At 38.3% G+C, this 13,160-nt stretch overlaps 1 protein-coding gene across 1 annotated transcript in view; it reads left to right on the top strand.

Annotated features, from left to right (window-relative positions):
- The first annotated feature begins 258 nt into the window (after positions 1-258).
- The window catches only part of ARVCF (ARVCF delta catenin family member), a 2,347,833-nt gene continuing 2,334,931 nt past the window's right edge, over positions 259-13,160 (top strand). The window contains exon 1 of the mRNA XM_044068704.1: positions 259-644. Within this exon, the coding sequence (XP_043924639.1) occupies positions 624-644 (21 nt within the window). The 5' untranslated portion in view covers positions 259-623. The remainder of the gene's footprint in view (positions 645-13,160) is intronic.

The raw sequence follows: 13,160 nt of genomic DNA, 5'->3' as shown, positions 1-13,160 counted from the left end.
GCAATGCTTTTTCAGTCTCTGGCTCTGACTTTAAAAACAGCATGACCTCGGTTGTAAAGTTGATCCTGGCAACTACACTGTATCCAGTTCAGTTCTGTTGAAGTCCAAATCCTCCTGCTGTCTTCTCCGAGCTCATTTGGGTGAGGCCAGTGCATGCTTTATTTGAGCTTCCAGCTGGGGCTGTCTGTTAGTTTCCACCTCTAGTGGGAGGGAAAAGAGGGGGAGGGGACAGTTGGGGGAGGTAGCTTTGCATTACACAGTTTCTGTAGGAAGGATAGTAGTGAGAGGGAGAGAAAACAAGGATTGCTTTGGAGTGGGAGAAAAGAAATGTGAAGGAAAACGAGCACCGTACTGAATGAAAGGTTTTAATCAAACAGGTTTTGTGATTCAGGCTGCTATGTGTTTGCCCTCCATTATCTGAGAGAAGACGTCTTAAGTCTTGCCAGGATAAAGAAAACACTTGTTACATTTGGAAGGTGGTGGTGTGCAATAGCAGTAAGGATTTCCAGACATTGAAACAGTGGGTGCTTTTTAAGGAACTTAAAGCTTCAGACAAACATCTGTGATTTTTTTTTTTTTCTTTCACTTCGAGCTGTGGACAGGAACTCTGGAATCCTTTCACAATGCCTGCAGAACTCAAACAGGTTGGTAACTAACAATGGGTTGGACCCTTTTGTTCTGTTTTAGCATGCTTGCTTGGAAAGGAGAGCTGTATCTCAGGGCAAGCAGAGTGCACCTGATATAAATAGACTGGAGTGAAAGAGGTGGGGGTGGTCTGGAAAGAGGAAAGCTTGAAGTTATCAGTGGAAAAGGGAGAGCTCTAAAAGGAAGAATGCTGATGTTCTTTTGTGTCTATCTCAGAGGCTAACATGAGCTGAAAAATGTGTGCTGTATTCCTCCCCATTGTAGCAGAGTTTGAGTAAACATCACCGGTGACAGGAATATTAATGGGCACACTATAGTGCTGCTAAATCTTCAGCACGTTGTCAGAGCAGAAAGAGATTATGCTAAGAAAGAATTAAACCATCTGGGCACTCATTTCTAAATCAGTTAGTTCATATGTTAGCTACTTTTGAGTATCTTAAATATTTGGAGTAATGCGTTAGACCTTGGAAGTCAGAAGTGATTTTTGGAAACCACAGTATGCCACTGCTTTATTTAGCTTATTCCATCTGTTCCAAGGTCTTAGAAGTACAGAATATATTGTGAGTCCTTCCTAAAAGGCAGAGCAGCACGCAAACATAATCACTGTAATTTCAGGTATCAGGTTCTTTACTGTTGGCTGATTTTATGAATTGTGTATTGGTGAGAATAAAAGTGACCTAGGTACCTGCTTTAAGATGATGCGAAATGTCTGCCTTGCAGGATGCAAATGACGAAACCACGACTAAGTGCCTATTTTCCTCAATAGTGATAACACCTTATGTGATGATGTGAAAGGCCCCAAGACATAAAAAAAAGAGCATGAAAATTAGAAATATAGTGCTTTAGAGGTAGACTGCAAAAAATAAACCTCAGGCTAGAACCTAGAATTTTGCTTGGCAGAGCTTTGTAGCAGATATGGTAGGGTAGCAGAATGGCAGGATTTTGCATCTCAGCACACAAAGGTACAGTATTTCTGTTAGCAGAATGCCACTGCTGCTGTTCACGTTGCACAGATGTGTAATAGTAGGGTGATTATGTAGGGCATTCCTGCTCCCAAGGATTAATGTAATCTAGACTGTTGTAATGATTGTAGGAATGGGAATGGAACTCTGAAACTGTGAGCCATTCCCTAATTATAGAGCATACTACATGTCTCATAATTGTGGCATGAAATTCTTTCTTTTGTGTGTGCATGTTTAGGGGGCGTACCCTTCAAATTTAGCTTAATTGCTGACAAGTTGTATTTGGCCATTCTCATGTGAAGGTTTGCCTATCTTTCTGTTGTATGCTGTGTATCCATCAAGATTGTTAAACATACCTTTGATAGTAATATTGGTATAAGAGCTTGCTTTGTAGTGTTGTGTTGCTTTTGTCAACAGTGTAGCAGTCTCATTTGTACTGCCTTCTTATTTTATTATGCTTTTGGAGATAGATGAGTAAATAAGTGGAAAACTGTGAATTCTGGTCACATGCTTAACTGATACTTGTTGTTGTTGCATTTTTCAGACAAGGTTGTACTGAATGTTGTTGAACTGCTCCTGTAATGAGAAGTTAAGTCGCCATTCTATCAGTTCTTTGACTAGGTACAATGAAGCTGCTGGCCTCATGACCCTTAATTAGAGTAAATGCTCCCATTTAGAGACAGAATTATTCTAACTACAGTGACAAATAAAAGCACATGTATGTTTGTGTGCATGTGTGTATTAATGTACTACGCCACTATATAATGTAATACCCATTTCTGTTTTTAATAGTTTTATGCATCATAAGAGTAGCGGGAGAGTGGAGTGGAACCATTGTGAGTTGCTCTCAGTTTAGCTTCATTTATATATATCATTATGAAATATAACTGACATTGTTCCCAATATCTTGACAGGTATTCCCTATCGTTAACACACCCTCTCAGTAGTTCTCGAAGTATTAATTTTCCAATGGATAGAAAAGAGCACCTGCATCACTGGGGTGTGTAAGACATTTTTGACTTCCCTTGGACCATATAGTATAGTATTTAGTGTTTGTTTGTTTTTTATATTTATCTCCATTCTCTTCTCTACTGAAAGGCCCTACCCTAATCTGTTAAAGCAGAGAGAGGATTTCAGCTGTCATTCCTGAGTGTAGCTTGGTGCTTTAGCAGTTGTAGTTTATTACCATGAAATAAATTCAGTTAAAAATTCATCCTCATTATGCCAGGCATATTTGGTGTTGTCTTTCATTTCATTTTAAGTGGTGGAGCTTATGTTTAGATATGACTGCACCTATAATTTCTTATTAAAACAAATGTTTAGTGATTGAATTTCATTTGCTGTCCTTATTTTCAGGGCAGATTATTTATGGCATTCCAGTTCTTTCAAGGTTCTTATGTTAGAAATTCCATAATTCCCAATCTTAAGGGAAAAGGATGAAGGTTTTATTTATTTTTAATTTGACTGTACAGCTAACTGTTCATTTCTTGTCCAGTTGAGCCCTGACAAACCATTTAAGTTTTTATTTCTGTTAAAGACAGGCAACTGCTTGCTCTCTCTGTTAATTTGTCCACACTCTGTCATTAAAGGTTGTATGCTTTGTTCCTCTTATCCTGTCCATTTTCAAGCCCAAGGCCACAGGTGTCATGCTCATGATGCTGAATTGTCTCAAAGAAGGAACACAGCTACTGTTAAATGATATTGATCACTTTTGTGTCCTGTAGGCCAGTGTGGAAAGTACCAACATTTACATAATACTTTCTGCTGTCAAGCAGAATGGCACCCAGAATAGCTGGACCAAATAAAAAGAGAGAGTAATGGTAAAATAACCTATGTTTAATACAAGGAGAACTACTCTGTGTCTGTCATTCTGACCGTCATAGCACAGCTCTTGTTTTCTGAATTCATTGCTTTCACTGTTTCTTTCAGCACTTGCAAGTTAACAGCATGATATGTTTCTTTTGTTCAGATTCAAACAGATGAGAAGTTCTTTAGCATGCTGAGCCAAGGAGTAGTTCTTGTTTTCATAGCTGATGATAAGACTTCAAAGCATTTTTGAGTTTTGTTCTAACTGAACGCTCTGAAGCCAAGCTTAATTGATTATTACTAGAGCATAGAATTTTGGAATAACAATACAGTAAAATAAGCAAATTAAAAAAAGAGAGGAGCTTGGAACCACATTTTTGTAGGATTCACAATAGCAAATGTGTTGTTGGCAGAAATGGGTGATAAAATATTCCTTTTGAGGTTAGTATTGGACAAACTTTAGAAAATGCAACCTTTGCTTTCCCCTAAAACTGCAACATCATGTTTTCAAATAGGTATTGTGACTAATTATTATTTTGTTAGTTTAGTTCATTTTCACATTACTGTACATTTTTTTTTGTATTTTCAGCAATTGCTTAGAATCTTTTTTAATGTATGCACCTCACGTTTGTCTATTGCCGTAAAGTGTGCATCGATGTAAATAATATAACGCAATTTTTGTCCTTTTTTACTTCTCTGTTGATTGAGTGTTATGTAGCAATGTAAACGAGATAGACTGATTACAGTGCTGACCCATGGTGCTCAAGCTAGTTTGATGACTTGCTCAGGATCACACCTTGCATCAGTGCTGACCCATGGTGCTCAAGCTAGTTTGATGACTTGCTCAGGATCACACCTTGCATCAGTGCTGACCCATGGTGCTCAAGCTAGTTTGATGACTTGCTCAGGATCACACCTTGCATCAGTGCAGGTTCTAGGAATCAAACCCTAAGTCTGCTTTAACTCTTTGTCATTATTTATTTATTTTTTTGCCAACTACATGTTTGAGTTAGTCCAAAGACCATTTGACAGTCACCCCAGGCTCAATACCTTCACTACTCTGCTCTACATTGATTTACAAACATCCATTCTGGGGTCTGCCAAGGGTCGGTCTTAGGGTTGCATTAATACTGTGGCTGTATATATTCCTCAGGGAGTTGTTGCTTAATGCAGATGTCCTGACAAACTAGCATTCATTAGCCTCAGTTATATCATTGAAGAATTCCTGAGGTCTTCTGACATGGAAGGTCTTAGTGGTTGGATTTAACAGAACTATCTTATTGTTAGTCTATTTGGTATAACAAAGTTTTTGTCATTGGGTGAAAACTGCTTGGCATCACCCAGCCTTCACACTGGTGCCTTGTATCCAAGTGACTCTTAGTAATATCCATAAACAGGTTTCTTTTTGTTTGTAGTTCTTAAGACGAACTTTGTTAGACTGTGGATTACCTTTGGTGGCATGTTTCTCACTGGAACCTACAGTTTCTCCTAAACAGAATACACTATTGTCTCAAGCAGACCACCTCAAATGGAGCTATATTGCATTGCACAGAACAAGTCAGGGTTGGTTGCCACTAAATGAGATTTTTGCACACTTACTGCTTCTCACAGCCATGAATAAGTAGCAGATGTTAAAAGTCTTGCTTCTGCTAGCTGGAACTTTGCTTTAGGGAAGATCAGCAACAGAGACTTTTCATAGCACTTACTGTGTGGGATGTCCTGCTGTCTTCTTTGTGAGAGCCTCTGAAAACATAGCTCATTACATATTAAGCCTTCATAGCTACAAGAGCTACTTGCTTCTTTAGCCCTTCCACCTGTCTCCATACTCCCCTTTCTTAGCTTCCCTAACTACATGCGACATATTCTTTGTTGTCTCTGTGAGAATACTACCTGTAACTTGCAGCCGTTGAACTCTCCTGGCATCAGTCTTTCTCGTTCTCCTCATCATCCTGTTTAGATTAGATTATGTTGATTCTGAACCCATAACTTTGCAGCAAAGACCAGGTCCTCCCAAAACTGTGTCATACTTGCCAAATTCTGCTTCAAAAACTGTGATCTAGGCCTTCACTCTTAGGGTGGACAACCTTTAAACTTTAAACCTTTAAACTGTGTTTAGAATGTATATGTTGTTAATCTTATTTTCTGTCTATACTTTTAGACTAGCTAATAGCATTATTACATTCTGCTATATTGGTTGTGTTCATTTTGTTTGTTACTAGCTGTTATGGGTCTCCTAGAGTAATGTATGTGTAGCAGCTGCAGTCTGTAAGAGCGAACACTCAAAGATTTAATGTTTTCCCTGTTTTTTCAGCTTGCTGACTGTCCTGAGTGAAAAAATCACAGTATGGCAGTCTGATACAATTTAAACTTCATTCTGACATGCTTTTGAAACACTGTTCTCACTGTTTTGATATTATGCTTTTAAAGCAGTAACGAACTACTTAAAGCTGGGTGAGAAATTCAAATGTACATAACCGTACTGTGACATACTAGGTTCGGTGCACAGATTAAACAGTCCTCTATGATCTGTACTCAGTGTAAGTGTACTTGTACTGCTTGAGAAGTAGAGTAAGAGAAATGTAGGGGTAAGAGGCTATAAATGTATAGGAACATATAGGCATTGTTCAAGTTAATGTTAGCACAAATGCTTGGATTTGCAGTTAGCTGCAACAGTAAATGGAGCAATGTGCTCTACCTGAAAACCTCTGTGTAAGATGCCTACATGTTGTGCCAATTAAAAGCCAGTCTTATTCAAAGCAAGTGTGGTATTCATTAGATAGAGCTGGAAGGTTCAGATAGCAAATAGGTGAATGCTGCACAAATTCTATGCACAGTTTGTTTGTGTGATGAACTTAATGATGTTCAAGTAGCTTTGAAGGTCTGTCCCATTTTTCTGTAAATGCCTCACTTCAAAGATGTCTGTCCTCAGAAAAGAAATTATTGAATGTGAGAGAGGAGTTTGTTTGCATCCTGTTTAATTTATTAGAGTGCGGTTTACATAATCTGATTCTCTCCAGAGTGACATCCTGTATTTACAAAGTTACATTCACAGTGGCTTTCTTATAATGTACAAACTCCAAAGCACTAGGGAACAGGCACAGTTTTACATACCTCTCAACCTGTTACAGCAAGAAGTCTGGACAAAGCCATGCATAAAGGTGGGACAAAGGCCTAAAAATAGGGACACTTTTTAAGTATTGCTCTTGCAAACATAGAAAGTTGATATAATAACAGGTTTTACTTTCGTATACCCCAATTTGCCAGAAAACCACAATTTTATAAAAAACAGACCAAAAATATGAGGCAAAAATCTGGACATTCTGTGAAAATATGTAGAGTTGAGAGATATGGGCACAGAAAAAATGTAGATTGAAGCCTCAGCACAGCTGTCTGCAGCAAAATGACTGGCATTCTAGCTCATTCTTTGAAGCTGGCTTTCAGACATTTTCATAAGATCCACATTATGTCATACATACTTTGCTGTGGTGAAGTAAACAGCTGAAAACTGTGTACTAAGCATATTATTAGATGCACTAAAGTACAGAATTCCATGGTATACTAATGATGTAATTAACAATGTACTGACAGTACAATTCACATAGCATCATTCTCAGGTGGCCAAGTCCCACAAGAGTGTGGGGGGTGGGGTGGGGGATTTGCTTACTTTTAGTTTGCACATTGCAGGATTTGATGGATGACACTAACAGCAGTATTTTAAACTCCATTTAGTCTAATTTGAGTTGGCTGAAAGTCCCAATAACCAGAAACGGTATTTGATCATGGATATTTCTGACAAAGTACTGGCAGGTTGAACAGGTTTTTAAGTGTGTTCTGCAATATGTGTCTGTTTAAATGATGCCTGTTTTGTGAGAAAAAGCTGATGTCTGATTCTATATATGATTATGTTTATAGGCAGTCTGATAAACATTTAAAGTGGTAGGTGTTTAAGCTTAACAAAACTTAACATAGTATTGCTTATCCCGCCTCCCCCACACACACGCTCCCCCACTGTCGCATTTTATTATTTTGTGAATGCACACAAATGCAAAACAGAAAACTTAAGCATGATAAGGTTTGTAAAGCTTAAAGGATCTTCAAGTGTGACTGCATACAAGTAAAACTTGCATAAAATAAAAAATATAGTGAGTAGACATATTTACTTTGAATTCTTCTGTACCTATGCATTTCTTTCACTTGCAGTGGCTGAGAAACATGGGAATGATATTGAGCAGGTGATCATGAAGACCATAAGATGCCTAGTCATATACACCTTTAAGCAGATACATGTAAAAACGTGTGCCTCTTTTCAAGCACTTAATGGTGCTTACCTCTCAAGTTGTGCAAGGCAGTGCATAATGACCCTGGTATAAACTTGTGCCTACCAATTCAATCATCAGGCCTAACCTTAAAGGTAGCCAAGGTAATATGTTGCTTGACCTATAGTGATAATTTATTTCATAGCCAGGGAGTATGTTGTTTTAGAAACCTAACCTCCAGCAAGTGTTTTTTTATTTGTTGGTGTAAATTTAAGGGGTCTAGTGCAAGTGATTGTACAGCCACTGGTTTTGCAAAGAAAGACAAGGTCAGATACAATTGCCTCTTTCATGGCTTGAAAAGCAAGATCAGGTTAATCTTGGAATAGCCTGTAGGCTACTGCCTATAATGAGAGCTATAGCCTGTAGGCTACTGCCTATAACGAGAGCTGATCTTATCTGTTGGGATAACTGAAATATTTAAGGTGTATGATTTTCTTGGTAAGGTATCCTTAGGACCTTACTAATTTAGCTATTTGCTTTGATTTATGCCTACCAAAGGGGGTATTGTATTCCGTGATGGCTCTGAAAAGGGAGGAGTACAGTGGTAGAATGACTTCTTTTGGATCTTGAAGATGTTATGTCACCCAGTGGATAGGCAGCTGGGTCAGAGAAAGTGGGGATGTTAGAATTGGGGAGTCCACCTGTACAAAGTAGCCAGTTGCAAATGGAATCCTTCAGGGGTCTGTCCCGGGGCCACTCCTTTTTTGCATTTACTTCTCTGAAATCAAGTCCAATGTCAGTGGCTTTTGGAAGACTAAATGTGCAGATGATTGCAAACTAGGAGCTGTCATTGAATCCCCCACATACACAAATGTTTTCCAGGAAGGGCTGACACAAACAGACAACTGGTGTCAAAGCCATTCACTAAAACTAACTGCCAAGAAATGCATAATAGTGTCCTTGGGGAAGTCTTCCAGCCCTGGTAACTATCACATTGACAACACACCCCTAAGAGTCGACCTAGTAGTCAGGGACTTGGGGACAAACATAGACAGTAATCTAAAGTTTGACCATCACATGTCTACAGTAGTGAGAAATGATTCTATGTTGTGCAACTTATAAACAAAGTTATGGCATCTAGGTCCAAGGAAGTCATTATTCCACTATGTCTGGCATTCATCACACCTATCATTGAGTACAATGCCATTTGGTTGTGTATCTAACCAGGCATATCCAACAAATTGGAATATCCATAGAAGTTCCTAATTAAAAGAATACAGGGTATAAATAACATGTCCTCTGCAGACCTCCTCATGTACCTATCCCTGTATTCTGTCTCCTACAGGCTGTTGAGAGTAGATCTATGCCTGGCATACAAGGCATTGTCAGCCCCCACTCTGATGGACTTCCTGCATGTCCACAAAACAAACAGCATGAGAATTACATGTTCTAAAGACTTAAACCTTGCCTGTGATATAAATGGAACCTGCTGGAGAGACAGGTATGTATCCCAGAGACTACCCTGTCTCAGGAACAGGCTCCCCATCCATGTGAAGCAGAGTAACTCCCTAACCCAATTCAAGTGCAACTTGGTCATTCGGATGGGGAACAGGAAATTCATTCCTGGTTTGGCATCTATGTCTATAATGGACACAGGCAGCCTGTAAATGGTTCATCTCCCAGGCCCCTGTTTGTAAATGCTTCATCTCCCAAGCTCCTGCTTACACTTACCAAGGGTACCAGAAATTGTCAGAGATTTGCATAGCTAGGCTTCAGATAGCCCTTTTGGTTGTCCCTTGGACATTAACTGGGGTAAATAGAAGGATTTCCTGAGTATGATGAAACTTGATGATCAAGTGAAAGAGAATTGTCTTTCCTAAGTATCTAGGTCTGATGTGTCTGATGAGAAGCACATTTTAAAACATATGAGGTGGAAATGGCTTTTTTACTGAATAATACTACGCTGCACTGTTTTGCATTTAACTTGAAGGCTTTTTCAGTATGCCTAATATGTGCATATTGCAGCCCTTGCTGGAGCTGTTTAGTATCAGCGGATGAGCAGATAACTGTGCCCAGCTTGCAGTAGTCGGCAAACTTGGTCAACCACACTTCTGGGATATTGGACTGGACATCTGCCAAATAATTGCCAATCAGGAGACGGTCCACTACTAGTTGCAGTTTTAAATTTAGAGAGGGTACCAGCAAGTTTCACTACCTGAGATCTGACAGCCAGTTTGCAATCCAGGGATAATATACAGCTTTACATTGTTTGTTTGATTGTTTAACAGTAATGGGCTAACATCAAAAGAAGCTTTCACTTTAATGATACCATACTACTAATGTATGCTCTTTCTGCCTCTTCAGCTGATACTTTCTGTACTATTTATTTCCTCTCTAACGTCCTTCCAGAACATTCTCCAACTCCAGTAATAAACTCTCTCTCCACGTCCTTAATTTTCCCTCCTGCTCATTACTCCTCATCTCTCTCTATTACTCTATTTTGGCAGCAGAAAATTCTTATTGCTCGCCTCCACATTATTAGAAATATAGTCAATATTTTGAATAACTATATTACTTTACTTGACATAGGCAATCCATTTCTGAAAATGTCTTTCTTCTTGCAGTACATATTGTATTCTTTATTGCAATTTATTCTGGTAATATCCTTTAAAGGTATTTCACTCTCTGTGTTATCTGTTGTGGGAATTTTCTCCCCTGTATATAATTACTTATCTGCTACTGTAAAATGTTGTGTGTTTTTTTGTGGAGCCTTTCTTCCCAACTCATTGTAAAATATTTAATCCGTTGTGGAGCCTTTCTCCCTTTGTATATAATTACTTAACTACTGTTTAAATGTTTTTGAATCTGTTGTCGTGCTTTTCTCATCGGGCCTTCACTGAAAACGGGCCATTTGATCAGCTGTACTTTCCTACTTACCAAAGGACAAATAAATAAAATAAAAAGTTAATAGATGGAGGATAGTGTTAGAATACTTAGCTAGATCAAGATAAGCAATGTGCATGGAGTGACCACTGTCCACAGCATCTGTAACCTTTTCAAAGAAGCCTGATGGGTTCAGGATTGCTTGTGTATGCATAGATTTGTTCTGCTACTATACTTTCCATGGATTTGCATATAAGGCTGGTGAGGTCAATGGGCCTGTAATTGCCTAGATCTATAGAGGGATCATCCTTGTGTAGGGAAGTTGCAGTGACTGTGCTCCAAGCATAAGGTTCAAACCCAGTAGAAAGGCTTAGAGTGAAAAGATTTTAAGTAGGGGACTGGATAGTACAAAGAATAAAGGAAACTAAGTCACTTATCTATTCAGATGCTTGGCTGATTTCGCCAAGTGTTTGCTCCTGTGAAGGACTCTAAAAGGCAATCTGTGCTGGAAGGTACTGCTGCACATTGGAAGAGAATAAGGCTCTGACTTTAACTCAGTAGTGCAGATTAGAGAACTGTACTGTTGTTGTCTTCATCATGCTCACAGGTTCAAAGGGTATGCACATCATACACGCCTTGCATGTTGATAATGCCAAGGGATGTGCTGGTGGTGCGTGATGACATCAGCATGAGAATAAAAATAAAACAAAATCAGGATTTAAAGGGCCACTCTGGAATTCGTGGCACCCTGTTATTTTGAGCTCAAAAGCAGTAAATGCTGACAAATTTGGTACAGTTGAGAGATATGCTGATAAATTCCTGACCTATATACACTTCATCTAAATTGTATTTTCCCCTAAGTAATCACAAAGGACTTCACTTTCTAGGATGTAATTATTATAACCTTAGTAAATTACCTTAAAGTTCATCTGTTATAACCCTTGGTTAATCTCCCTTCGCTTCAACTCAGTACATGATCTACTGCACTGTGATACCTTCTACTTCAATGTGATATGGTCTTCTTAATGCTTAATCACTGAAATGCTCTACTGCTATTTGTCTTAAATATATATATTATGTTACATGCTGATTCATGTTTCCTATAATGGCTACTATAATATCACTTACTGTTGTGCATAATTCCATTATGTTCCTTAGCTTATGAACAGCATATACCATGCTTTATTATGTCTAAGTATCTTGTATGTATATGCATTTAACTGTATAATTATTGTTACTTTCTTGGAGCTTTTCTCATTGGGCAGCCACTGAAAAGAGTTTTCTAACTTAGTTGGATTTTCCTGGTAAATAAATACAAATTAAAAAAAAAAAAAAGTTTTAAGATACAAACACGCTTTTAACCAAATCTATCATGATACAGTTAATTTCTAACCTATGAAGGGTGCAAGTTCCATGTCACAGACAAAAATTTAGTAAAAATGTTTTCACCTGCAATCAATCCAAAACTAGACATCACAAGCAGCAATGCTGTTTGGTTATGTTATCTGAAAGGGTAATGGTGAGTCAGGATTTGTAACTTCCTAGCTAAGGAAAGTTTGCACTCTTCCTCGCTAAGGCTAAATATAAAAACAAACTATTCTGATCACATGAAAGACACTCGCATTAGCTAGCATGCAACGCAACCAGAGGACACCAGTGTGCATTAACCTAGGGGCAATATAGAGCGCATCTAGTAAAATTACAATGGTCAACTTTATTTATTTGCCAGTAGGATAAACCCACTAAACACACACTTAGTTTTGTGGGTAAGCCGAGCTGGAACACTTGTTTATTAAGTTAATTAATTGCTTAGAGACACACGCAGTAGGCAAATGGAGGCTAAGAGAACCAAACTATGGAGTAATGATAAAGCACATTAGCAGTTTATAGCTTTAACCTCTAAACTACCAGATCAAATTGTGCTTCATTGTTAATGTACAGAATTAAGTAACCCTTATGTAAAAGCTGAACTGTGCTTTATTTTAAGCAAACGTCTCAACTGTCCCTATTTTAGAAATCGGGGACATCCCTGGGTTTGACTCACATTTTAGCTGTTTCTCTCTTAATCCTTGTACAACTGGTGACATTTGGAGAAGAGGTGGTGAATTACATTTAGTAAATAAGACAGTGATTACAGGTGTAAACTTCTTTTACTTCAGAAACTGTATATTAATTCACACTTTCTTGTCCTGTGAACATTTTGTTAACCACACTAACATTTTAAAAAGTGTCCCTGATTATTTCTGGATTTGTCCTTAATTCTGATGAGGTTTGTCAATGATTCAGTTGAGAGCTATGTTTTTAAGAAAAGACCAAACAATGTTTGAAACTTAGTAATAATGGAAGATATCAGCTGGAGGAAATGGTCTGCCAGATTCAAGGATTAGGCATAGAAAATACTTTTTTGCCATTAAGTAAAAAGTGGGAGTGGGCAGATGTGGACAGCTGCAGTGGTTTAAACAGTAGCATTTTGAATTGTTCAACATCTTGTAGGGAACTGGCATTGCTTTACACTGAGTTATCCACATCTAAGAGCATGCAGGATTTGGAGTGGCTTGAGTTAGTTAACTTTTTCCCTAAATGATTTTGCTAACATTACCCTACATGT

This window comes from Protopterus annectens, chromosome 4.part0, assembly GCF_019279795.1.
Source record: "Protopterus annectens isolate FY-2018-M chromosome 4.part0, PAN1.0, whole genome shotgun sequence".
Classification (NCBI taxonomy): Eukaryota; Metazoa; Chordata; order Ceratodontiformes; family Protopteridae; genus Protopterus; species Protopterus annectens.
The sequence above is the reverse complement of the archived record's forward strand: the minus strand, read 5'-3'. Positions and strand labels throughout refer to the sequence as shown.